General features: G+C 41.1%; 1 protein-coding gene and 1 long non-coding RNA gene across 15 annotated transcripts in view; one reads left to right on the top strand and one right to left on the bottom strand.

Moving 5' to 3' along the window:
* MBNL1 (muscleblind like splicing regulator 1) overlaps positions 1-27,877 on the bottom strand; it is a 180,155-nt gene that overhangs the window by 133,065 nt on the left and 19,213 nt on the right. For 8 of the 14 annotated variants that reach the window (XM_055321309.1, XM_055321316.1, XM_055321311.1 and 5 more), the window contains exon 2: positions 12,199-13,202. The exons of 4 other annotated variants lie outside the window; for them this stretch is intronic. In XM_055321309.1, coding sequence (XP_055177284.1) covers positions 12,199-12,372 — 174 coding nt within the window. In that variant the 5' untranslated portion in view covers positions 12,373-13,202. Of the gene's footprint in view, positions 1-12,198; positions 13,203-13,412; positions 13,656-27,877 lie in introns of those variants that run through there. 2 more of the 14 variants (XM_055321310.1, XM_055321320.1) reach the window with 2 other exon arrangements.
* LOC129507100 (uncharacterized) lies at positions 14,369-17,140 on the top strand. Its single transcript, XR_008663921.1, has 3 exons — positions 14,369-14,542; positions 16,194-16,340; positions 16,983-17,140. It is a non-coding gene; the product is annotated as an uncharacterized LOC129507100 (long non-coding RNA).

Raw genomic sequence — 27,877 nt, 5'->3', positions numbered from 1 at the left:
GTGTCTTGGAATCCTGAAACTCTCATTTTTCCCCCAAGCAGCAGTCTATTATCCCAATTTGGTAAACTGATTCCAGTCTGGCAATGACTTTCAAAATCCTTCCCGATCTAACGCTTAGGTTCTCTACATTACCAGACTTCTACCTAAAACTTTAGTATAAATTTCCCATTTTGGCTGAGGGCGGGGTGGGGGGGATCTCCATGACTGCTCAGGCATGGCTTTCTGAATTATAAAAAGTGCGAGAGCGATCATGATTTAAAAACTCGAGCTGTCTTAAATGCAGGAAGTTACAGGGACGCAACAAATACCTGCCCAAGTATGTCCATCATCCGACCATGTGGCCTCCCCGAGAATGAACCCCGGGTTTCGTCTGCACAGTGATCACGCCTATCACTGTTGGGCTGTGCTGAACCCCAGGTTCATACGCTTGCAGACCGTGCCCCCTTCTACAGGTTATGCCATCGCGCTCAGGCCTCATCTGCTATATAATCAATAGAGTAATGATCAAATCGGGCAAGTAAAAGTAACCATTTCTATGCGTGCTCCCCCCAAATCAATCGGACTCGGGTTGATCTTGCTAAATGATGCAACGTGATGATGGGCCTGGTATAAACCTCTGACCGGCTTATAAATCAGCGGTGAACCACTCTGAGTAACACAAACACACGGTCTTCCTCGCAACACACACAACCAGAGCTGAAACTCATCTGCTCTTCCTACACCGACCACGTCCCAGTTGACAGTGTTTTTCATAACAAACCTCCACAGACCCACAGGAGGACGTTTTGCGTGTCTGCTTCTGCTTTTACATGGGCAAATCGGTGTTCTAATGGGAAATTTTAAAATTAGAGAAGAGGTCAAAGAATGGCTTATTATTCTCTGATCATTTTAAGCTTCACTGTATGTCCCAGAAGCTCAAAAGCTTTTGGTTACGACTGTTCTACCAACACCCAAAAAGGGCAGGGCCCCCGTGAGTCACTCACTATTGCAGCAGGATGGCCCATCATAATGTCTGGCACATAGCAGGTTAGAAATGACGAAAGTGGGGAAGAAGGATGGATTGTCTTCTTCGGGCTGATATGCAGAAGTCGTAAAAACTTTAGTCTGCAATGTCTTTAAATTCCTAAACTTTCAGTGTAAGAACATGTTTCTGGTGAAAATCCCTCCTCCGGCATTATTCATCCTCAGTGCAAAACACAGAAGCCAAGAGTAGCTAGGAGTGGTTTTCTTAAATTGTAATTTTGCATTTCTCACTAGGAGAGGTTTTTCAGAATTATAATTCTGCACTTCTCACTACGTACACATAATCCACTTCATGGCTGTTACATGCGAAGCTACTATCGGTTAATTTTAGCTTAAAGGCTTTGTAGGAGCAAAACTCCCTAAATAGAGTCCACTATGCAAAAATGTACAATGGAGATGACTCTTCGGTGTAGGTCACAACTCGTTAGTTCATCTGAGTGCAAGTCAACTTGAGTTTTTTTTTTTTTAATATGTTGGATTTCCTTATGTGGACATTTGTTTTCAATTTATTACTCTGCTGTGATTCATGGAAGGCAATGTCTGGCAGTAAAAGTTCGTAAGAGCAAAAAAAAATAAATAAATAAGCTCAATAAATAAAATCAGGATGATAATCTTTTCTCATGGCTAGATTTAGATTTCATCAGTTTCCACTTAACCGTGAAGAGATATGAGATAATGTGAAGAAAGATAGTTCATTCAGAACACAGATCTTTCTTAATAGGATTCTTTATATAAATAATGAATTTTTTAGTTATTTCTTTTTCCATGGTTCATTTCTTGGTTGCCTCCCTTAAAGGAGAATTGTTTTATGAAAAGTAAGGTCCTCTCCCAGAGAGGAATCTTATGCTGGGCATGATAAATTCGGCTATGTTTCTCTCAAAACACTCCTTCCCCTTCTTCTTTTTTTTTTTTTTTTTTTTTTTTTTTTTTTTTTTAATTTGACCTGTTTGGTAAGCTAACACTCTTTAGTTTTAAAAGCTTCCTGGGACTGGGAGATGTAACTAGACTTATTTTCAGCCTATGAACGATTTTAGAATATTAGATGAGCAAAGATATCTGAAAGCAAATCATCGTCTGAATGCAGTAACATGGAAAAGAATGAATTACAGATGTAATTTATCCGTCACAAGCAGATCCTAAACACTGATTATGTCCGTGCTTGTGCAGAAAATTGAAAATGATAGAAAAGCTCCCCAGCTTTTCTAACTTTAATTTTCCATGTTTTACTTTGTGTAATTTACTGTCAACTATTAACAGCAGATGCTTCTTGCCTTATTTGAGAATGGCCTGGGCCTAAGTACAAGTGACTCTGAAATCCAGAAGCCTTACACACCGAGGGTGAATTTTACGCAGAGAAACCAGGGCTAACTGAAGAGGCCTGGAGTCTTACGGGGTCTTAAGGAAACGGTGTGGGATTCTCAATAAGTAGTCAGTCTCAACCTAACATTAACAGAAAGTTAAAACATAAATACGGCTGAATAAATGGAGACAGCTTCAGGAGAATCCTTCCGGGCCTAAAGTTATGAGCTGGGGGGAAAATACAGGTGGATCCCAACTGGCCAATGATGACTCAGGAAAAGCCACCCTACTTTGGTGGCCCATGCCTATGGGAACTCTCTCGGTGGGGATTCCTTCTAGTGGTCTTTTCTTCCCACTTGTGGTCTGAGAATAAGGGGGAGTGGAGGGACAAAAGGGAAAGATAAACAACCAGAGACATTTCTGTCTGTCTTCCCGAAGTTCCCTTTCCACGGGCCCTCGAGTTGCTGTGGAGGAGTTACTCTTCCAAACTCCATCACCGCCACCCCCACCGTACTGGTCTCCTTGTTAGCAGTTAGCCCCTTAAAGACTTGTTTTTGCATACCTTCCCAAAGTCTGACACGGGAAGTGTTTACACTCCTTGAATTGGGGCCCATCCCTCCCCTAGGCCTGCTGTACCATCTTCCTCCTCATCTCTGGGTCTTTACCGATAATCCGTTTACTCTATCTCGTGATAAAACACCCAGGAAACAAAAAAAATAGTATTTTGTTTTTAGTTTTGATATTTCCACTATCCATCTGTGCTACTAATAACTAAAAAAGCAACCGTATCAAAATAACAGCTACACTTTTGAAAATTTCAGAAATGAAAGAAAGCTCATCACTAACATGAAGTTCCACAGTGGACTCAGAGTCAGGATCAACAAGCTGTGCACGTGAAAAGAAAGCAGGTTGAGGTTTTTGTTTTCGTTTTTTGTTTTTTGTTTTTGGGGGTGGGGGGTATTGGGGGAGAAGGAAAAGGTCACTTGGAAGACACTGGCAAAAAAGTCTTCCCAACCTGAGTAAGCTTTGGACTACAGCTCCTCCTCCCACACCGTCCTGAGTCCCTGCTGATTCTGAGCCAGTGCCCTGCTGCAAGGCAGCATGGGAGCAGGAGCAGCCCAAGCACAAAGCCAGGGAACCTCTTGCACTGCCCTGCAGAAAGTGCCCCAGGACCTTGGGAGAAACCACATCTCCTGCGCTAGGGCCCACGTGAGTTGCTGGAGCACTAAACTGAAACGTGCACCGTTATCATTCCCATCGAAACAGTTTGACAAAAGCAGTTAAGGTCTAGGACAGGAGCAGTAGTTCAGATGGGTGATAAGATGGCCCTCACAATGCTTCTGTGCAGCCTCCTGGGTTTCATTAATAACCATGTTTTCCCGGGGAATTATTTGTACTGGACTTTAGGTCCGGCGTGGTAGGAGGTACTTGACTTCCCAGGGTCGGCCTGATGGCTTAACCACATTGCCCCTGGGAGAAGATGCTTTCGAAACAACTAAAACTGGGAATATGGCTTTTTATTTTTTTAATAGATTGGGGGGTGGCTATATTATTAGAGATGGCTGCTTATTTAAGGTGCTTAGTTTAAAACCATGGTCTCATATGACCATTTAGAATACACAATCCTGAAAAGTCGGTGGCATCCGCTACCTTGCTGCTATCTCGTGTTCACTTACTGGTTCATTTGTTGACCTAACAGAGAATTATCTTTGAGTATTTGTTGTTTTAGGCTGCATGCTGTAAGTTTGCCTCAAACATTAAATTTTTCACTCTTAAGCACTCCTTTGTTGAAGCCTTAGGATGTGGGTATGTAAATTAAGAAGCAAAGTTTTATAGGAAAGCGGTTAAAAGTGCAGGCTGTGAAATCAGGTTACTGGGCTCGGAGTTCACATTTTGCTGGCCGAGTGACCTTGGGCATGTCACTTCTCTGTACTTTAGCGGGGCCGTCTGTAAAGTGGTGGGAATATCAGTAACTCTGTCAAAGAGTTTTTGTGAGGACTAAATACTATGAAAAAATTAAAAACAGTGAAAATACTGACCAGCGTATCATAAATTTCAACAAATACTGACTCAATACGGACGGAATAAAATGTATTTGTGGAAGAAGCAGACACAGACATCGGAGCAACTACAGATTCTTCTGTGGAATAAAATCACTTGAGACCTGTTCTTATGATGTGCATTCCTGTTGCAGTTCAGTCATAATTATATAACCATAAGCAGATATGTACTAACAAAGGAAAAATTAAAAATGAAGCAATTTTGATAGGCCAGGTTTTATTGACTAAATGTATCATGACTTGGTTGTTTAAATGTGTCTGGTTACCCAGAACAAGAGACTTGATGATATGTCTGCCAAGGTAAGAAGATAAAAGTTTCTCTTCAGAGCTGGTCTCCCCTCAGCACCCTGCATACCCAGGTATTTTTCAGGGAGAATTACGTGATTCTGGATTTTTTTCCTGGAAAAAAATTCTCTAACTCCTTCATCCCCGTGGCTGCCCTCCTGAACATCCATTGTCTCCTGCTACCTTTTCCACCCAGAGGCCTGATTTTAACCAGGACAACAGTTAAAAGACTCTAGTTCCGGGGATCCCTGGGTGGCGCAGCGGTTTGGCACCTGCCTTTGGCCCAGGGCGCGATCCTGGAGACCCCGGATCGAGTCCCACGTCGGGCTCCCGGTGCATGGAGCCTGCTTCTCCCTCTGCCTGTGTCTCTGCCTCTCTCTCTCTCTGTATGACTATTGTAAATAAATAAAAAAAAAAATTAAAAAAAAAAGACTCTAGTTCCTGCAAACAAGCAAAGGGGAAAAAAAGAGAAATGGGGGTGGGGGGGCAAATCAGGAAACAGACTCTTAACTATAGAGAGCAGACTGATGGTTACCAGAGGGGAGGTGGGGGGTGAAACTGGTGGAAAAAAGTAGTCTACTTATCATGACGAGCACTGAATAATATATGGGATTGCTGAACCGCTATATTATACACCTGAAACTAGTATAACTCTGTATGTGAGCTATCCTGGAATTAAAACTCAAAATAATATTAAAAAAATAAAAAAGACTATAGTTCCCAGCTATGTTTGCTGCCAAAATCAGCCAATGAGAGACCAGGATAAAGCACCAGGTGAAGCTTAGTGGACCCCACAGGGCAAGGAAGCCCAAGAAGGCAAGGCTGTGGCCTCTTCTGCCCCTGCATCCTCCTGCTTCCTGGAATGAGCACACAAGGGCTGGTGCTGCACTGGGCCATCCTGCGATCCTGAAACCATCCTCGGGTTGGAAGCCGTTGGAAGCCTCAGGACTGAGGGTGAGGACTATGGCATCATCCTATCGTACAGGCCGGGACAACTGGCCAACACATAAACGGTTAGTCTGTTCATGCCACATGCTGGGGAGGGGAAGGTGTCTCCATGACTCAATGCTGGACACAATTCCCTAAAGACAAAACGTCTAAGGAATGTCTGCATAACCTCAGAGAGAAATATAAAGAAGGATCCCAACCAAAGGCTCTGAAGCTGGACTGTTAGTAGGCTGGAAAGAACTCAGAGATAACACAAGATGAATTAAAAGTCAGAGACTGCCACGGCCCAAAGGTATCCAGGAGGCGGCCTTTCAATCAAATTATAATATATGAGGGCTTATAACTATCAGGACTTTCAAAGCACACGTCTATAAAAGAAAAGCCTTATCTCTGACAGCAAATCAAACTTTGTCCCAAAGTCAGTCTTTCAAAAATGTGCCAAAAGATGACGAATAATGCTGTAGGTGATGTGCATTTGATGTTATTTGCATGAGAACTATGTACTCGATAAAAACTGTGCAGTTGTGTCTCATAAATGACTATTCATGTAAGATCTCCTCACCAGAATGGCTCGTTTCGAGTGAAATTCACAAAGAAATCACTATTCTAAAAAAAAAAAAAAAAAAAGAAAGAAAAAAGAAAAAAAAAAAGAAATCATTGTTCTAATAATCGATTATACTTCAAACAGCTAAGTAATTCCAACGAGCCTTTCCAGTTGCTTTTACTGACATTTCTGCTTATTAATAACTATCATTAGTGCTAAATCAAACACTATCTATTTAGTTAATCCACTTCCCACTGACTGTCATAATTTTTGGCCTGTTAACATAGAAAAATGCTCCCTTATCTAGAAGCATGGAATGTGTTTTTGCTAAAGTTAAAAAAAAAAAAAGAAGAAAGCAAAAAACTTCAGAATTTCCTCAATAGTATCTCTTTGTAAGAAAATAAGCAGCTTTGTCTAAGACTGTGGGAAGGCAGAGACATTGCTCAGCATGAAAGGTAACAGATTAGTGATGCTGATAGCTGAAATCCTCCACTTATCCTTGGCAAGGAAAATGACAGCATAAGCTTCCCAAACCAGGTCCCTGGGTGTCTGTGCTGGAAATGAGAAACATTCCATTTCTCACCTCTCGCGTGACCTGGGAGTGTGTCACACAGGCCCTGGAGAGCAGATGTGCCCCCACCCCGCGCATCTAAGAGCCTTCCACGTGGAATTGTGTTGAGGCTATTCGTGGGCTGGGGATTCTATAGGAGTTCAGGGGTCTGAATCACAATTAAAGGTCGAGCTCCGAGGGCCCCACTGCTTTAGGTTTGCATCGTTTGTCACATACAGGAACTTTGTCACACCCAGGAACTGAAGGACGGTGTAACGAGAGAAATGGAGGCAGGCTACCAAAATCTTAGGAAACCAAACAACCGGCCCTAGAACTAGAGCCGTGGGTAGCATGACTTAAAACATGACTTGAAAACTGTCCAAGTTTTAAGATCTTAACTCATTTAAAAACCATTTTTCTAAAAACAATTCTAATTTGAAGAATAGAAAGAAAGTGAATAAAAAACTGTGGGTCCTGGGGCGCCTGGTTAGGCATCTGCCTTGGGCTCAGGCCACGATCTCCATAATATGGGACTGGGCTGCATCACGGGCTCCCTGCTTCTCCCCCACTCCACCCTCCCCCCAGCTCAGTACACTGGCTCTTTACTCTCTTTTTGAAATAAATAAATAAACTCTTAAAAAAAAAAAAAGAAGAAGCAGGAGAAGTCTGGGTGCCTCAGTGGTTGAGCACCTGCCTTCAGCCCAGGGCATGACCCTGGGGTCCCAGGATCGAGTCCTGCATCGGGCTCCCTGCATGGAGCCTGTTTCTCCTTCCAACTACGTCTCTGCCTCTCTCTCTCTCTGTCTCTCATGAATAAATAAATAAAATCCTAAAACAAAAACAAAACAAAACAAAACAAAAAAACAACAAGCCTATAAGTACTAGAAAAGCAGCTGCAGCCATTGAGAATTTCATGAAAAAAAAAAGGTTCATATCACAGTTGATGGCATCCTGGCCCGCTCACAGGGAATTCTTTACAAAAGTCAGGAGGGTTCTGTGCAGGAACTAGAATGTGAACTCTTCAAGATGATACACGTTGTCTCACAAGTTATGCCTTCTAGTTAGTTCGTCTCCTAAGTCATTAGGGGGAAACAAGATAGTCCCGTGCCAACCCGTCCCCGAGAGCCACCCCGAATGGGTACCTGTAGACTTACATGTACGTCTTCCCATCTGCCCAAGTTTTAACATCACATGGGACAGGGCGTCAGCAAAACAATAAACAGTAACAACAAAACCCTTGGGAACGTTTATTCGCATTCGGAGCCCTACAAGATCAAAGGTTCAAAACTGGGTGTTCGGGGTAAAATTTGCAAGTACCACTTTGTCAGGGTTACCAGCAAAACTGGCTGGAAAGACAGGATGAAAAGACTATGCCAGCAACACAGGCGCCTGCCACGCTGAAAATACCCTCTGCTAACAACGGAGGACCTCTGACAATCTAACTATGAAGACCCTCGGGACCGCTTTGGAATGTCACCCTGTCCCTGTGTGACAAAGTAGGGCCCTGAGTTTCCTTACTGGCTTTACATCCTCCAGCTGTTAATTTGCCCGGATGTTTACATATTTGTAGGTCTTCTAATAGCTGAGTTCATTTAATCTGCTAGGTCTTCAGAGGCACCTTAAATGGGTTCACTCAGGGCCCTTGATCCCCTCTGCCTCTCTGCGGCGGAATCTGATCTCTGATGTGTCCATGACAAATCTGATTGGCTGGGCTATAAATACACACAAACGTGTGGAATAGTGAAATGACCCCTTAATCATCTTAAACGTAACTGCCTACTTTGCTAGGAAAACAAGCGACTAAAGTTTTCAAAGTAAAAGAATTTCGCTGGATTTTTGGAAAATAGTTAATATGAAGGTTATACATCTATCTCCCTTCCTCCTGCACCTGATAAATGAATGGATACTCGAAAAGAAAAATTCAGTAAGAGGTAGGCTTTTTGTGTTGATCATACGGTGAAAGTATACTTTTTCTGACAGCCTAAATAACTTGACATCACAAGAAAATACAGTCGGTAGGCTTCCTTTAACTCCCTAGATTTGAGTTGAGCGATTATTACTGAAGAAAATAGGTAACTTGCCAATTAACTGTTACTTGAATCATATCTTAAATATACTATTGTAATGGCAGCTCGCAGTGTTGACTTTTTTTTTTCTCTCTCTCTCTCTCTTTGGTATCCCTTTCACAAGCCATAAAAAAAAAAAAAATCCTCTCAAGCCTAAAATTATCTACCTCTTCAAATGTTCACAGTTTCTGAAGTAACTAAAACCCTGAAATCTATAGTGTGTAAGTGGTCTAATTCTCAATTTCAACAAATCCTCAGACTGGCATAAATTGAGACTGCAAGTACAAAAGCAAAAATTAGGTGAGAACAACAAAGTGTTTGAGAATCGCGTTTAATTTATAAACTAGCACACGTTATTACAGTTTCTGCTCTCTCTTCCTGGCATCACTGTATCTCCAACATACCTAATATATACACAGATTCCTGATTATCATGTACTCTCATTGCACTTAGCAACACATCTATCTCGATACAGAATTCTATGTTTTCACACAGTAAATTTAATCTCCGTTAATTATTTAAAGACTTTGAAATCACGGACCTGCAACCAAAAAAAAAAAAAATACTCTCAGCTGATTTTCCTCCTATTACCTTTAGCCATTGGCCAATTGGTTTCTTTTACGCAGATACTTTTCTTGAACTGTTCGACTTCTGTTTTTAATGAAACGAATTCTCCTCTTCGAAGTAGAAGTCTGCTATGAACGTAAGTCACCTGGGAGCCTGGCCAAAGTCTGCAATAGCACAGCTGAAGGGTACGGCCATTTCACAGGGTCCTCTCACAGAGTATTTGGTTTGCTTTCCTAACTTGCTAAAAATAGTAGATTACACAGGCCACCTCCATCTCACGGCTCAAGAACTCACAAAAGGCTGGACTATGGATTGTGGAAATACATACAACACATTCAATTCAAGAAGTCAGGATATTACAAGTTTTCTAGATTCCTTCCGTTTACTCTCCAAAACAATACAAATGATCTGGTGGTTATTGGCATGGAAACCTCATAATGCTCCCAAATTTCAGAACTTCAAGCATGAGTCACAGAGTTACCTTAACTGTTTTAAAATGTGTTTTTGATCTGTTGTGGCCACAAAACCGAATACAGGAAGACAACTATAAAAAGCCGTATTAAGAATCACACAACGTGTTAGTTATAAATATGGATCTAGGAACGGTGGTTTTTGAGATATGGGAGCTTAATTACATATTCCAAGTTTGTTGCGTGAATTCTCAATATACTTATTTCACTAACATTTTAGGAGCTATTGTTCTGGGTATGAACCTCCACCACAAATAAATTTGTGTCTGGGTTTTGTTTTGGTTATCCCCCCCCCCTCTTATTCCAATCAAAATATTTTACCAAGTTTCAGACACCATAAATTAGATTTCAGTTTCTCTTAGAAAGACAAAGAAGAAGGACAAAGTTTGCATTGATTAGCTGCTATAATGAGTTCACTTCATAAGTAAATTTAAATCTTGAAATTACTCGTTATTTAAAAAAAAAAAAAGTCCTTGATGTGGCAGTTCAATCTTGTTAACCACACAGCATGTCATTAAGCAATGCTGCTGTTTTACTCAAAGGGAGACTGTTCTGCGTCCACAAGTGAGCAGCCACTAAAAAAATATTTTGAGATGGAAAAATAGCAACTGAATTTTAACGTTTCACAATGTTTCCAAATGCTGTGGAGGCAGGTCTTCTGTGAAACCACTCAATGTCACAGCCAAGTTTAATGTCCTTCATTTTGTAGCTACGAGGGCACCATCAACTGTCTGTAGGATTAAAAATTAGATTTACCAGTAATTGGGTCAAAACAGGGTTACTTATGGACACAGCTGGTTACCGACAAGTGTAATTAGCCACTTGCCCCTCATTTTATGGGTCCCCATCTCTAATTACACCTAAATTCAGCCAGCAGGCATTTAGGAATACACATTCACAAAGGTACAACCACCGTGCCCTTCATCGACGCCTTTCAAAGGAGAGCAAGAGAAAGGCCCGATGGTAATTTATAACTTTTGCCTTATTGATCTTTAGGACTATGACGTTCAGAATAATCTAACACCGTAAGACAGCCTTGTTTTTGGGAACACCTCCCTGGATACCCTTCTCTAAAGATAATATCCTTGAGTCTTTGGCAAAAACTTTAGCAAAGTAGGCAGCCCAAGCTGAGCCAAGAAGCAATTAACTGAAACAGTCAACTCACATGTTAACTCCTAACACATCAGGGTGAGTTAGGAGTTAACGCAGGAGTTGACTATTTCAGCTGATTCACCCCATGTTATTAAAGAAAGCATTTTTGTCATAAAAGCACGTTGTTGTTGTTGTTGTTTTGCAAAAGGCAAGATGGATCTATGAAACTTTTACTTCTCTATGGATGTAAAATGATAGTCACCCTACCCCCCTCACAGGTTCAAAGAGTGGCACATTAGTATTCAAAGGCAATTCAATTAAACTGTGCAAGTGAAAGTACCCGGGAATCTTCACATTTCTAGCCTTCACCTCGCATGTCAGAATAAAGACACATATGCTATCCTTTAAAAGGCGCATTTTCAAACCTGATACCTGAAATACAAACCAGTGACATTTTTGAATGTCAAGACAGATGAAAGTGGATCTTTCGGTATCATAGTGCCCAACCAAAAAGCTGACTTTTAACACTTCTGGCTGAGACTGTTACAAATTTCAAAATAATCAGTATCTAACAAAATAAACTAGGTTATTTCACAGCACAAGTCTAGAAGCTAAAAAAAAAAAAAAAAAAGAAAATCCAAATAATAGTACTTAAAAGTTCCTACTTCTTTCTAAAACTCAACATTCAGCCAAGTTGAATGCCTTACTTAGGGTACGGGAGCAGCAGGAGACCCTTACTTCTCTATTTTCCACAAAAAGCATTGCTTCCAGCCTTAAAGGCATATGCTTCTACGATAAAAAAAGCCACAATGTCAAAATGTTGATATAAAAAAAGTCTATCCAAGTTTAGCTGCCTAGAAATCTCTTCTTTTACAACGGTACAGCACCTTTACAAGCAAGGAAAAACATACCGTCTTCATTCAGCTATTGCCATGGCCTTGGATAATCTAGGCATTTGCTCACACACCTAGGTATCTACATCTCCTATTCCTATAGATAGACACTGACACTGCTATCGCTAAGTAAAAAGTGGCCTGACGCTTTCTGTTTCAGGAAAAAAAAAAAATCATTGCATCAAAGGACGGATGAAGTTATTCATAACAAACCAAGTTTGGCCAGACTTGCTTCTACTGCTTCTCAATAAAGTCCCCCACCCCAAAACCAGCAGTAAGAATACACTGTGTAACTAAACTAGTCCCAAAGCAACCCAGAGCCCCAAACTCCACGGACTCTGTGTCACAATCCCCTTCATTCAATCATTGCATATCCTTAAAATAATATAACATTTACTCACTTTCAATGAATCAAAGCAGGCGATTACTCGTCCATTTTCAACTTGGCAGCTTTTCGAAGGATGTGCAAATTTACATTCCGTGTCTGGCCGTGAGCAAGTCCCCCTTTGGAACTCTCTACATACTTCCAGTGTTAGCCATTTTGTGTCCCGAATCGGTGTGACACTAACAGCCATGTTTATAGATTTTACAGGTAGTTAAATTTTTCAGTGAAACCAACCAACCCAACCCCCCCACAAAAAAAAAAAAAAAAACAGCAACCAAAAAAAAAAAAAAAAAGCTGAACTGATAAAACTGTAAAATGATGATGAAAATGTCCCCTCCAAAATACTTTTTTTTCCCCCACTCCCTGCTTTAAAAGTACATGGAAAATTGTGTTGTCAATATCAAGGAAAAGCTCTCCCACTAGAAATTCACAGCATGAAACTGTTAATTCAAAGAGGTTTTGGTTTTTAGAGAAATACCAGAATCGTAAGTAGATGAACGTTTAAAAGTAGGGCCTCGAATCAGCCTTGTGCTCTCAGTAACCCCTTCCCAGTGCCAATTGGGAGCCCAAAATGCAAGCATGAAAACGTGGCCGACCCTTTGACACCGAATTTCCAAGCTGCTCTCAGCAAAGTTGTCTGAAAGGGGAATCTCCTCACAGCTGAATTTGCAATGGAGTTTGGTGGTGCAATCGGTATTGATTAGTTTGGCATAGACAGATGCAGCAGTTTAGAGCAAATCGAGAAAATGATTTTTTTTTTTCCTCCTTGATTTCCTGGCAGAAGAGATCTTACTTTTTCAGCAAACTTTTCTTTTAACACTAAAGCAGCCTAGGGCAATGCCAGATACTTAGAGCTTTTGTCTTGATTATAAGTAGAAATGGGGGTGTCTGGGCTAGAGGTGGAGGGTGGATGTGCTGTCGTCACAGTCTAGCTGGCAGCAAGCAAGGCAAAAGCAGAGACTGCTCTAGAAGCGGGTCCAAGCAGCAGAGACGTCAGGAAAGGCACTTCTTAGTACCAACCTGTAGAAAAAAGAGATAGGTTAAGATTTACTAAGTAGCACTTCACTGATGTCCTACAGTATCACAACCTTGCCATGTGCTAGCAGCCTAAGTAATATTCAAGCCAGCCTCTCGCTTTCTCTCTCTCTGTGTCTGTGTCTCACTCCTTCCCTTTCCATCTCTCTCTTACACACACACACACACACACACACACACACACACAATACTTACAGTGAGGCATATTGCAGCCAGCCATCGTAGATTTATTAAAAAAAGGGGCCGTTTCCCCTTGTGAAGCAATGCATGATAGAGAGATAACCAATCACAGATAGTGTTGCAGCAATATTCTGGGCAGAAAGCCAATAGTGTGGGTTGTCTTATGAAAGGTCGCGCCTGTCAGACGTTCATTACTATGCTATAAGCACAGAAAATGTCCATCAGATGTGACTTATTCCACTGCAAGAGGACGAGCATGTGGGTTTTGAATTTACCCAACATGCAGTGAGTGGACTAAACCATGTCAGCTCCCCAGCCGCCTCCAGGGCAGGTCCGAGCCTCCAGGTCCTTCCCCGGGCGCTGCAAAGCCAGGCCCGGGGGCGATCGCAGCTGCCTTCCAAGCTGCCTCTGCCTCGGGCTGGGCTCTGCGCAGGGACAGGCACCCCACCGCCGGCCCCCGCCGGCCTGACACGTGAAAAGAAAAAGAAGGAAGGGGTGTTTACGAATGGTACGTTCTCCTGACCTATCCAATTCACTTCCTTCCAGAGCCCAGGTCCTGCCCCTCCTCTGCCAGCCGCTCTCCTACTGTAAAACTATTCCATTCAGCCGGCAGACACTTTGTCAATATATCACGGGCAGGCGAGAGGCGAACAAAAGCATCCTTTATTGGCACATTTTTTTTTCAGCAGAAGCTGAGGTCATGGGGGGAAAATAAGGAGCGCAGTGTTGTCAGCGGCTCGGGCCAATCTGAAGTCGACCTCCAGGGAGAAAGTGAGCCCATCGCAGAAACCTTAAACATCCAGCGAGCACTGCGATGGGGCCAGCGCCCCGGCGGGGCCGGAGGCTGGGGGGGAGCCCCGGGGGAGGGGGGGTCCCCTGTCCCCGCGCCACCCCTCACCTCGGCACCAACTACCTGATGATGCCAGCGCATGTCTGCTTTCCGCCACTTACTTTCTCTTTCGGATCAGGATTGGGAAAACTCTCGCAAGAGGCTTAGCAGCTGCAGAAGCCAAAGCCCACGGTCTAGCTGTTTGCGTGCTGAGGGTCAGCAGCAAGGGAAGCGGGGCTGCAGTGGCTCCCCAGGTCTCGCACCGGCACAAGAGAAGAGTGTTCGAGCCCACCCACTTCTCCGGAGGCCAAATATGGTCAGTTGGCACAGGGTACATGTGGAACCATACTCGGGAAACGGGCTAGCCTAGCCGAGGATGTGAATACGTGAACGCAGAACCTAAACAGACCTACCTCTGGCTGTCTAGCAGAGTTCCTACAAACTTCTTTTAGGGTTCATGCTGGCGTCCTCGATATTATCTATTATTATTATTATTTTTTTTTTTTTTAGACTAGCAGTTACCAGGTTGGGGGAACCCTGCAGTAAGACTATGCCTTTTGAGAAAGGGTCAAAAGAACCAACTCATCTGTTTGTTTGTTTTCAAAAAGCTTTCTGGCCCTAACTCCTGGTTATATAAAGACAAAGTCGAGTCGGTCATGAACTCGAAGAGTCATTCACCTTCCTAACATAAATCCCCGCTTTGTACTCAGGACCTCTCAGCTGCTCCAGGCCTTCAGCCTGTACCCATCCGTGGCCAACAACCTCTTCCGTCTTTCTCCCTACAATCTTCAAGCGCCTCACCTGCAACCATTCACCTCCTTGGGAAGCCGGCTAAGAGGTCACCTCCTCCAGGAAGCTCCCAAGACGTCTCCTTCCCCACCTCCACCCACCCATTTATTAACACTGCCTTGCCTCTTCTGAATTATCTTTGCACCCCTACCCGGTGTGTTACTCACCTATACGCGTGACCTGCTCAATTATATGCTCCCCCAAACAGAAATGACGTCGCTCATCTCAGACCCCCAGTGCCTAGCACAGTGATGGAGAATATACGGAGCTCCCTAACTCTGGTTAAAGTTAAGTGATTGATTACTACATCTGGCCTGGAATTACCCCCAGGGCACGCAAGTACACAAACACACGTGCAACACATGAACGCACACACGCATCCATCATCGCCTCTATAAATCACCATATTCCAGGGTCACTCAGGGGCCCTCCCGCTGCCCAGGAGGAGTCCTCCCCCACCCCAGATTCCTGGACAGCTCCCTCGGACATTCCACATAACCGCCTCTCCAAAGCTTCCAACACTTTCGAGCCCCTATCCCCCCGTTTTCCCCTCACTAGTAGCACACGACGATCTCACCTGTCACAAATATTCCACAGTCAGAAGAGTAGCCCTCAGGCATGAACTCCCTCTCACTTTCCAGCCACCCATCCTTAAACCCTCTTTCTGCATCTTTCACTTTGGTCTTCCAGTTTGGCCTTCCCTTGCACACCGCGTTAAGCTTCCAACTTCACTCGCTCCTTCTCGAAACATCTTTCCCTTACACTCCCTCTATCTGTGAAAGCCCGGCCTTGCCCACATTCTTGCTCTTAGGCGTCAACAAGACTGAGGGGGCTCCGAACTAGAGGGGGTGGCCTGGCGGGAGAAAGGGGACCCTGCCTGGCTATGCGTCCTCCTCTCCCTAAGCCTCTTAATCTGACGTTCCCAGACAAATGTCTAAAGGGTCATCCATACCTCGGGCTGGTTTTCTGCTTCTTCGGTTGTGGATCTGTATCAGTGTGGCCTCCACACTCATCACTTTACGGCTCAGCCGTGGCCCTCGATGCTCCAGTTCAAGCCACATCCAAAGACTATGCTCATCCTTATCTCTGACCTCTAACAGCAGTTACAGTTCCTTCTTTCTGGAACCTTTCCTCTTGTCTTCAACTGACACATTCTAACCTTTTGGTTCTTCCCACAGCTGCTCCTCTGGTACCCTCCCTCCTAGACAGGAGCTGCCCAGAGCGGGGAAGATTCTTGGCATCTACTGTGTTGTCCTAGGCTCCTGGGACTTGTGACACGCTACCCCTCTGCCTGGTGTGACACACTTCCTCACCCCTTCAGCCTGGTAAATCCCTTCTCCTTGTTTAAGTCGCTATTCAAATACCATCTTCTCTCTAGGCCTGGGTCAACTGTGCTCAACATTATTCCATCTCAGAATATCCTCAGCACTTTATAGCTCTTGGAACTCTTGCCTCCGAGGTAATAAACTCCCTGACAACAGGGCCTATCGCCATTTTTTTGATCCCAGTTCCTAAAACATAACAGATGTTTTTAAAATGTCTGATAAATGAACGGATTGTATTCAAACTCCCAGGAATAGGCATATATATGTAAGGATGTATCCCCAACAGCAGGGAAATAGTTCATCAAGATCTATTGGGGGGGGGTGTCGCACAACAGGAGAAAGGATAATGGTACCATTAGAAATCTCTTCATTGGTCAGTGGTTATGTCTAAATATAACCACAAAAATCAATTTCTAGGTTCTTCGTCCTTTCTGCCATGTTCCAGCCTTAATCTCACTCAAGCACAAAATATACTTCAATTAGTGAAATGCTTGCAAATAGGCATTTTGGACATTTTCATTTTTCTGTAGCCGAGATAGTCTATTCACTTCAAAAACTGTTCACTGAAAAAATTATGGGTATACTGTTTAATTGTAAATTATATAGGCAGAGATGATAATCAAAATGCTTCTCATTATCTAGGCATAGAGGACTGAGCAATCAAAATGGACATAATCGGGGATCCCTGGCTGGCGCAGCGGTTTGGCGCCTGCCTTTGGCCCAGGGCACGATCCTGGAGACCCGGGATCGAATCCCACGTCGGGCTCCCGGTGCATGGAGCCTGCTTCTCCCTCTGCCTGTGTCTCTGCCTCTCTCTCTCTCTCTCTCTCTCTGTATGACTATCGTAAATAAAATAAAAAAAATTTATTAAAAAAAATGGTCATAATCTTAACACATTATTCCCGTAGCTGCACCTGGCAACGTGTGCTCTGGTCCTTGATATAGGCCCCTGGGAGTAACAAACTGAAGTTATATCTAAATTGCTGCTGATATCAGATTTTTGTCATTAAGATAGAGAAGTTGCTTAAAAGTGTGTGGGTAATGTCCACATCGTGAGAATTCTTATAAACATAGTTGCCCTAAAAATGTGTTGTTTATAAGCAATCGAAGGGACTATTTCTACGATAAAGATATTTACTGACCGCTAAGTTGCTTCCGAAGTAAATTTCTAACCTGTATTTCAACACAGTATAATAAAATTCCCTGCACCAAAAAAAAAAAATGTTGGAGAACTTAATAGTTTTTTGCAGTAGGAATCAGACTTTTTAAAGCTTATGTAACGACAAGCCCTCTTGTACCTATTGATCAAATTGCAAACACTAACCTACAGAGCTCACATCATGTGACATGTTCTACCAATAACCATGTTCCGCCCTAAGAACCAAGGTCCAATTTCCCCTTGAGTGATCTCAGAAATCATATATGTTTTCTACCTTAAGATATGTAGGGGGAAATCAAAAGGAAAAGAAGAAAATATAAAGCTGGAAGAAAGGAAGCTAAGAAAAGAATCAAAACCAAAGCAAAACAGCATGGGAAATTACTAATTAGGAGTCTCACGGCAATTGATATACACATTAGCATCAAAACTGACACTGGATGGCTTCGTATAAATATCTATTTAAGGGTAACATATATACAGCAATAGAGGATCAACAGGTGCTTACAAGGTAGGAGACAGAAATTCTGTTTTGGAGAACTGGATGGCCTCTAAAGGCAAAGGTTAAGTGTCTTCGTCATCTAAATGTCATAATCATTTCAGGTCTTCTGAACCAAATAAAGGCAGGTTGGTCCTACTGCATCCCAGAGCAGTTAGCTGGGAATTTTGGGGACTTTTTTCACAAGCTTTTGATTTTGAAATAGCTTACATATTGAGGAAGTTAACAGAGTAATTATATGAGGTTGCTTTTTTTAATCTAACTGGAAAAGAAAGCCAACTTCACCACGGAATGTTTAAAGGTGACGAGAAGCCCCTTGCCTCAAACCGTAACTTTTCCCCCAGGCTCACTGATGCCAACAAGTCCATGAGCAATGCATTACTTGAGTGAATTAACTCATAGTATAATTTTGCCCTGAGCTCACCCCAAATATTAAAGGAGATCTCAGTATACAAACCAGCTAAGCATTTCTGGAAGCTGTACGGCCATTTCCCTACTCATTAAGGTACTAAATAGAGTAACAAGGCCGTTAGTTATTACATGGGGAAAACTGTGGTCTGAACGGGTTAATGCAGTCTTCAGCAGTATTCTACTCCATATAACAAAAAGCTGAGATCAGTGTTTCTCAGCAAAGGGTAAGCACACTACTGGTAGCACCCATGACAATTTTAAGTGATGCAGAAACAATATAATTTTAATAGATGCATCAGAATACACAAAGTAGCTCACCAAGCCTGTGATCACATGACTATCATACCTTAGGAAAAAAGCTAACCTTTACTAAAAGTAATTCAGAAAAATAAGACTAATATTATAAAAAAAAAACCTAAGTAAATATATTGGCAAAATCATGAAAGAGATATGCAAATAAGTGAACACTGATGAGAAAAAGAGATAACTTTCAACCACACATGCCGACTGTCAATGTGGCCCGCCAGGCTGACACACGGCACTGTGTTCGGGTGACAATCTGCTGCCAAGAAAAGGAAAATTTACTAACTCAAATAAGTCATCTACGGTCTGTCAAAGCATTCCTTTACAATTTAGGCTCAATTCCCTAATCATCAAGTGGTCCCTTACTAGAAGGATAACGAAGGAGTGTTGGTTGGCCGACCCGCTACTGCCAAAGATTAGAATTCCAAAAGTAATTCGCCAAACTGGGCTCAACAGAAAATGACTATTGTCCCTTCCGTATTTATATTTAAAACAAAAATAAAACAGGAAGTCTCTATGCAATGATTAAAAAGTGAATTTTGAACTGATTCCTATATTCAGGCAAACTAAAAAAAAACAATTAAAAGTCTTCAGATAATCAGAAAATAAATATCGCAGTGGCAGGCTGTACACTTTGGTATACTGGGTCACTAGCTTTGTACCTAATTAGGTCTTCATCTGGTCCCCACTGCCAAGGTAACTTCCAGCCAGTCTCAAAAGGTATCCAATCTTCTGTTCCTCCTGACATCAGCCCAGACTTGCCAGACCTTTTTATCTTGGTTTATGTTTTCTTCAAAGCACTTGTATTTGGTGCAATATTAGTTACCTATCTTACTATCTGCATATTGTCTACTTTTGCCATTAAATATGTAAGCTCCGGGATCCCTGGGTGGCACAGCGGTTTAGCGCCTGCCTTTGGCCCAGGGCTCGATCCTGGAGACCCGGGATCGAATCCCACGTCGGGCTCCCCGGTGGTGCATGGAGCCTGCTTCTCCCTCTGCCTATGTCTCGGCCTCTCTCTCTCTCTCTCTCTGTGTGTGTGTGTGTGTGACTATAATTAAAAGAAATAATAATAAAAAAATATGTAAGCTCCATGAGAGCAAGCAGTTACCAAGCTAGTTCTCCACTAAACCACTAGCACCCAGTGTCTGATCCAGAGCAAGCCCGCAATCTGTTTGTGGCATGACTAAATATTTCTTAGGATACCTGCATACTAGCTTACAAGTGTTTTCCATAAGTTACAGTGCCTGTTTGGTACACGGGCAATGCCACCTTTATATCTGAATAAAACCAGCACCGAATTCCTTGGAAAGAGAGCATGAGGCAGTGACGTTAACACAGAACCGTACTTATATACCTCCTCAGCTATGAAGTTGATGGAATGTTCTTACCCACAGGATAATCTGAAACAGGTACATGTGGCTTTGCAAATTTAAAACAGCTAAATAAGTATCTGTGGAGTTCTGACAGATTCAGTCTTCAATTCTGGCAAAAGAAGGGGAAATTTGCATTTTTTTCCCTGATAATATTCAAACAGGCAGCCTTTTAACATTCCCGTCTATTCTACAAAAAAGTAAAATGGCATAATGGCACAAATGCCACTTCATCGTGCTTCAGGGATTTTTACACAAAGAAGTCATCTTGTTAACCTCAGGGAGTCATTTCTGATCGGTCCGTATCATGTAATATTTCAAAATAATCAATAGCTGAGAAATCAGAACACAAACCACAGCAAGTTAGCAATGTTATGTGCTGAAAAGCTAAAATGGTAGAGGGGGAGAAAAAAAAAAAACCTCACCATCCTGGAAATTTTCAGGGAAGAAAATTGTACGTTGACCCAACTGGAATCTACCAATGTGAAATCAGCATGACAAAACTGTGAAGCCAAAACACTGGAATTGTCATTCCCAATGCAGTGCCAAAGTATACACTTTGATTCTAACATTCACTCAAAGGAGTTGTATTTTTCTTTGGCAAAGTAACTGGAGGCCAAGATCTTAGTTCTAAATTTTTCACATTTCTATCTTTTGAATAACATCACCTAGCTTCTCACAAAGTTGATGGCACCTCAGCCCAAAACATGCTTCAATGTGACCTTCACTGCATCAGAAATGTCAGCAAATTCATCTATGCTTCCCTAATGTTGTTATTGCCCAACTCAAAAAGAACTATGAAGGTGATTAATGAGAAAGCCGAGGAGATATTCCCAAGGTGCCCTGTGCATCAGTGAAATCTGCTGCATGTGTTCTCTTCATGCCACTGCCCCCAACTTTGCTCCCAGGGCAGAAATCACGCTCCCAACTGGTGGTCATTAAGGCCTTCTTCACAATTAACCTGTGCCTGGTTCGTGAGCGGGCTCAATTAATTGAGTTAAATTACAAAATCAACCTGAGAAGAAATGACAAATACTATAGATGTATACACACACACACACAACATGAAGAGTGTGCATGCGAGCGAGAAAGCACACCAGAAATAAGGTATATCTATCAGAACCAGATTTAATCATAGTTGTCACACTTTCCAGAATTGCTAAAATCTTAATGTGGCAATAACCATCAATACTACCAAGTATAGCTGAGCACAAAAGCTTCATCGTGGGCACCTGGGTGGCTTAGTAGTTGCGCATCTGCCTAGGGCTAAGGTTGTGATCCCAGGGTCCCGGGATTGAGTCCCACAACGGGTTCCCTGCAGGGAGCCTGCTTCTCCCTCTGCCTATGTCTCTGCGTCTGTGTCTCTCTCGTGAATAAATAAAATCTGAAAGAGAGAAAGAGAAGAGAAGAGAAGAGAAGAGAAGAGAAGAGAAGAGAAGAGAAGAGAAGAGAAGAGAAGAGAAGAGAAGAGAAAAAGAAAGAAAAGAAAAAAGAAAAGAAGAAAAGAAAAGAAAAAAAGAAAAGAAAAGAAAAGAAAAGAAAATAATAAAGAAAAGAAAAGAAAAGAAAAGAAAAGAAAAGAAAAAGAAAAGAAAAGAAAAGAAAAAAGAAAAGAAAGGGATGAAGCTTTTCTTTTCTTAACAGATGAATCCTGAATTTCCAGACAGGGCTTATGTAAAAATCTGACACAGTGACCTCAATCTGGGAAATTTCAGACTTATTTCTCTTGAAGATTGCCCAAAATATGTGTTGCTTGATTACTAATCATTATGAGAAAATTATTAAATGTATGCTTACAGTTAAAGAGACATAAAATAATTATTCTCCAGAATATAATGATTAAAACCAATTATAAATATAGTATGACATTACATGAATGTATCCAATTTAATGAATTAGTGGACTTCTCATGACACAACACAGTATATAAACATCTCCGTTCCATCTCATCAGCAAAAATCATTTTACATCATTTTACAAATGCATCTCTTACTGCAAGCTTTACAAATACTCAAGCCACAAAGGTTGACTATTATCATCCTATGCAGATTTCTACTGATGTATATATTTGACTTTAAAAATTACCTTTTTCACAAATAATCTCAAGCATACTCTTACTAATACACCAACGTTAAACGAATTCATTCCTAATAACAATAAAGTATCAGAGTCTGTTTAACTTGAGCTTTCAAAAAAACTTACATACACTGACATATAAATAAGAATTATATTTTGCCTAATTAACAGTGACCAAGACCCTGTTGTTTTTCCCTAATTTAAATGAGGAAGGAATATATGCACCCAAACAAGGACATGCACTGACAACGCATATTGTCACTTCAGTGTAGTGTAAGTATCCTCTGGAGAAGATTCCACATAACTCGGATACTTAACTAGGTCTGAGATGTGCACAACAACAAATTACTCTCATATTATTGTAACTGCTATATCACAACCCAGACCTACAGATGGAATTTTGCAGAGGCCTAGAGTTTCAAAAGCTGGTCCATAGTTCTTTAAAAGAGATGGGTAACTGGGAGGCATATTTTGCTCATGCCTATCTCAGTATTTCTCATAAGGCTTAATAATTTTTTTTTAAATTTAAATCTAGTTGACACACGATGTTACATTAGTCTCAAAATTGCAACCTAGTGAAACCACAAGTTTATAGACTATGCTATGTATGCTCACCAAAGTGTAGCTCCCATCTGTCGCCATACAATGCCATTATAATATCCCTAGGCTGTGCCTTGCATTCCCATGAAATTATTCATTCCTTAACTGGAAACCTCTATTTCCCATGTTGCCCATCCTCTGATCCCCACCCCTCTGGCAACCATTAGTTTGTTCTCTGCTTATAGGTCTGATTCTGCGTTTTGTTTGTTTAGTCATTTGTTTTTTTAGATTCCACATATGAGTGAAATCATATGGTATTTGTCATTCTCAGTCTGACTTATCTCACTTAGCATAAAAACCTCCCTCTAGGTCCATACATGTTGCTGCAAATGGCAAAGTCTTACCATTTTTATGGATGCCAAATATTCCTCCGTGTGTGTGCATGTGTATAAATCTACAAATTTATTTAAAAAGAGAAACACACTGAAATCTACAAGTCTGGAAACATAAGTAGCTGGAAAGATCATTTGTCTCCATGATACCTGCTTTTTAAGCTACATGTACACTGTTTACTACACTCTATGTCCCTCTGCGTCCTTGATTTTCTAACATAATTAAGAACCGGAATCTCATTATAAATGCACCAAACAACAATGCAGATCTAGAATCTCCGAGTCACTGGTTCACAGGAACTTTTCTGCAGACATACGTGAAAATGTCATGTCTTCACGGAACTCACATTTAGAAAGAGATGTCAAGTTAAATAAAAACCTATCGAGTGGAGTAATTAGGATTATGAAAATAAAGGATTCTCAGAACTGTAAAGGCCCGGGAGCACATTAAAATTCGAACCAAATATTGTTTATTTAAATTTTAAGCCCCTTTTCTTCCTCCATACATAGACTTCCACACTTCCAGTGACTACAACAATTATTTCAAACTCAGTTAACGATTTGCACTCTTAATTATGGTTCTGCTTTCTTTGGTGTACTGAGAAGTATGGTATCAATTATAAGGCTACTCTCTATATAGAGACTCCTAAATAATGGAAGGCATAGTAAAGTGTAAGTTAAAATGGTGAACAAAAATCTCTAGCAAGTAATTTACGTGAATCACATACATCAGTTCGACATCTTTTCTTCCTTTCATCACTTTTAGACATTGCTAAATGAGTGCAATTTCAATTGCAATAGATTTAAACCATACAGAAGGGTTTTAACAAAGTTCAACTGAATCCTCCACCCCATCCATACCACTCCACCGCCAAATCAGACCCCCAATCATCTCAAAGTACCCCCGGCTATTAATAGTATGGTATAACTAGTCCTTTATCTATGATTCACATACACACATCTACACATACACATTCACATAGTTTATCATTCTTATTAGTAAACATACTATAAGCATATTGTTCTAAGGCTTGATTTCTACAATATGTGATAATAACCTTTCTTTGTCAGTATACATAGGTCAACGTACTTTCCAACAACTATGTATTATTCCATTCTATGTCCATTTCTTTAAGCTCAGTCACCTAGGTTAATGCTAATTTTTCACAAGCAATGCTGCAATGTATAAAACTACTCTCACATTTTGAGTGTTTTGTTTGTCTTTTGTTTTAATATTTTATTTACTTATTCATGAGAAACACAGAAAGGCAGAGGGAGAGGCAGGGAGAGGAGCAGGCTCCCTGTGGAGAGCCTGATGTGAGACTCGATCCCAGGACCCCGGGGTCATGACCTGAGCCAAAGGCAGATGCTCAACCCCTGAGCCACCCAGGTGCCCCTATTTTGAGTGGTTTTAATAACATACTTAGAACATAATGCATATATTAACTGTGAACAACAAACTTCCGGCCAGAAAACATTTACCAATATATACTTTGACCAACAATGAACATTGCTTTTCTACATTGCTAAATCTATTCTAGTCCTTTAAGGTAAACAATCTCTATATCTAGATTGCAAATATCTAAAAAAAAAAAAAGCTGTAAAATTCTATTGTGGGACTAGGCCAAAGGCATGATAAGGTCTATCCTCCTACAAGCAGATCTTAAAGCCTTGTCTTTGTATTTTGCAAAACATTTTCTACCATTAGCTCTCCGATGGCAGCTAATCAATGGAAACATTTGTAGAATCAGTTTTTTCAACTCCCATTGTTTCAGAATAAACCATCTCACTGTAAAAAAAAAAATTAGAATGTTTATATTTTGTAATTATTTGCTAAAGACCAAGGACTGGGAGTCTGAATGTTTGGGTTGACAGAGGATCAAAATGGACAATATACAGCTTACTATTCTTTTCTTATTAATAAAAACAAGATGAGTAGTTAACAGAGTCTGCAGGGCATGTTATATTTGGAAAATCACTGACAGCACGATGTCATATGATTAAGGGAATGCTTTTTTTACACATTATTTCTACAAATGTCAGAAAATATCCTGCTCCCCTCCTCCCCCCATTTTTAGACTAGAATTGACTAAAGGAAATGGTTTCTGACAACTGCTATAAATAATGCAAGGCATTATCAAACTAGCTAAGACACAACAGAACTCTGTGAACTCATGTAGCCCTACATACATTTTCTCATGTGGCCATTTCCCCCAAGGCTGGGACTCCCCATGTAGTCACTTCTGACCCTGGAGTAGAGTGCTCCCCTGAAGCACCATACCCAACCAATTAAAACAACCAGGGTAAGTATGTATTCTTGTAGGATTTTGCCAATAGACATATGTCCCATTAGAAAATAAAACATCCTGGGGTGCCTGGGTAGCTCAAGATGGTTAAGCATCTGCCTTTGGGCTCAGGTCATGATCCCAGGGTCCTGGGTTCGAGCCTTGCATCAGGCACCCTCCACAGTGGGGACCCTGCCACTCCCCCTGCTTGTGCTCACTCACTTGATCTCTCTCTCTCTCTCTCTCTCTCTCTGTGTTTCAAATGAATAAATCAAATCTTGTTTAAAAAAATTTTTTAAAGAAAACATTCTCCCCTCACTTTGCCCTCCTCAAACTCATCCTCCACTATTAAATAACAGCTCACAGAGTAAAGAAATACCAATGTATGATGCTACACTGGCAAAATGTGGGCATTTTCAATGTTTTTTTTTCTTTTTTCACAATGTGATTTTTACCGTGTTGTCAAGTGTAAATAACGTCTTGCTTCTCACATGAGATCAAAGATTTTATTCTCAGGATTCAGTACTTTCCAAAAGAGTATATGTACTGAACAAACTAATACAGTCACTGAGGTTTGGCTCCTTTGCTAAACCGAAAAAGCAAATCCCTTTCTTAATTTTAATTGCCCATAAGGTTCTGTGCATTCCAAAAGCATGTGGAAATCCAAAGAGCCGACTACACACTCCCTTCTAATGAGACAGTGATTAAAGTTCTACGTGTTTCCATCAGCATCATATGCACTTAAAAAGCAATGACCAGCTTTCCATGGCAAATCACAATGCGGTGATAGCTGCTAATAAACCGAAACAACTGCCAACAGTTTCTTAACAGCAACCCTTTGTGTTCTGGGATCTGATGCTCCAGAAAGAGGCTTGGACTCTCTGAATCAGTCACCTGGGGATGACTCTTAAAAATATACATTCCTGAGACCTACCGTCAACCAACTGAGGATAAAGACCAGGAATCTACATATTTTTTAAAGATTTATTTATTTATTTGAGAGAGAGAAAGAGTAAGAGAGAGAACAATGAGCACAGGGGAGAGGAAGAAGCAGGCTCTCCACTGAGCAGGGAGCCCGATAGGCGACTGGGATCATGACCCCAGCTAAAGGTAGACGCTCAACCAAGTGAGCCACCCAGGCACCCCAAGAATCTACACTTTAACTGAATTCCTCCAGGTTATTCTTTTTTAAAAAAATTTTTATTTATTTATGATAGCGAGAGAGAGAGAGAGAGAGAGAGAGAGGTGCAGAGACACAGGCAGAGGGAGAAGCAGGCTCCATGCACCAGGAGCCCAATGTGGGATTCGATCCCGGGTCTCCAGGATTGCGCCCTGGGCCAAAGGCAGGCGCCAAACCGCTGCGCCACCCAGGGATCCCCCTCCAGGTTATTCTTAATCTCATTAAACCTTGGCAATTACAATCAACTGAAGCTAAACTACTACTTGCACCAAAGATGTTTACTATATACCTACCCAACAGTTTCCTAAAACTCAGAGTATCTGTCCTGAAAAGATGGGATTGTTTGAGATTTGGTAACAAGCTTTTTGGTTATATTCCATCAACTACTTTAGAAAGTTGACCCACCTGCAAAATATTATACAAAATTCCCTTATGTTCATTTTTCAAAATATTATTTTAAACATTATTTTATTATTTAAAATACTTAAATTTTATTTTTTTTATATTTTTTTTATTGGAGTTCAATTTGCCTACATATAGCACAATACCCAGTGCTCATCCCATCAAGTGCCCCCCTAATACTTAAATTTTAAATATTTTTTAAATTTTAAATGCCTAAGCTATTTAGGCATCCATACATGTTCCTTCACATCACTCTAAGATACTCCTCACCATATCCTACTACTCATCATGTCTCAAACCACTTGTATTTTAATCCTTTTCAAGAGTTACTCCAAGTTAGCATGCAAAAGCTACTTAGCTTATAAAAAATATATCTCCCTTGTATATCTGAAGGAATACATTGGATAAACTTAAAGAGCAATCAAGTAGCAACTTTAAAATTTCATATAGTTCTATCATTTAAATGTCAAATAAGCCATCGCATAAACACACACACACTAAATTCTCTAAAGACAATGCTATTTGGATTCCTTATTTCTAATAGAATAATTATAATAGTACAGCTGTTGTGTAAAAAGATGAAAAAACAAGCACCTGTCAATCGCAGCAACATAAGATCAACTGTTAGCAGTAATGATAAATGTGAAATAAGGATTAATTTATGAAGGCATGTGTAGACATTTATGCATGCTTGTGTGTACATGCGTGTATCTCCAAAGAATAAGAAAAAAGGAAAAACGTTTATGAGGGAATTAGTCAAATCATGTTCTTTGTATATAACTAGCTCTTCATTTAGTTAAATTCAATTAATTAACAGTGTATTATTAGTTTCAGAGGAAGAGGCCAGTGATTCATCAGTTGTATGCAACACCCAGTGCTCTTCACACCACGTGCCCTCCTTAATGCCCGTCACCCCATTA

Source organism: Nyctereutes procyonoides, unplaced genomic scaffold (assembly GCF_905146905.1).
Source record: "Nyctereutes procyonoides isolate TBG_1078 unplaced genomic scaffold, NYPRO_anot_genome, whole genome shotgun sequence".
NCBI classification, from domain to species: domain Eukaryota; kingdom Metazoa; phylum Chordata; class Mammalia; order Carnivora; family Canidae; genus Nyctereutes; species Nyctereutes procyonoides.
The sequence above is the reverse complement of the archived record's forward strand: the minus strand, read 5'-3'. Positions and strand labels throughout refer to the sequence as shown.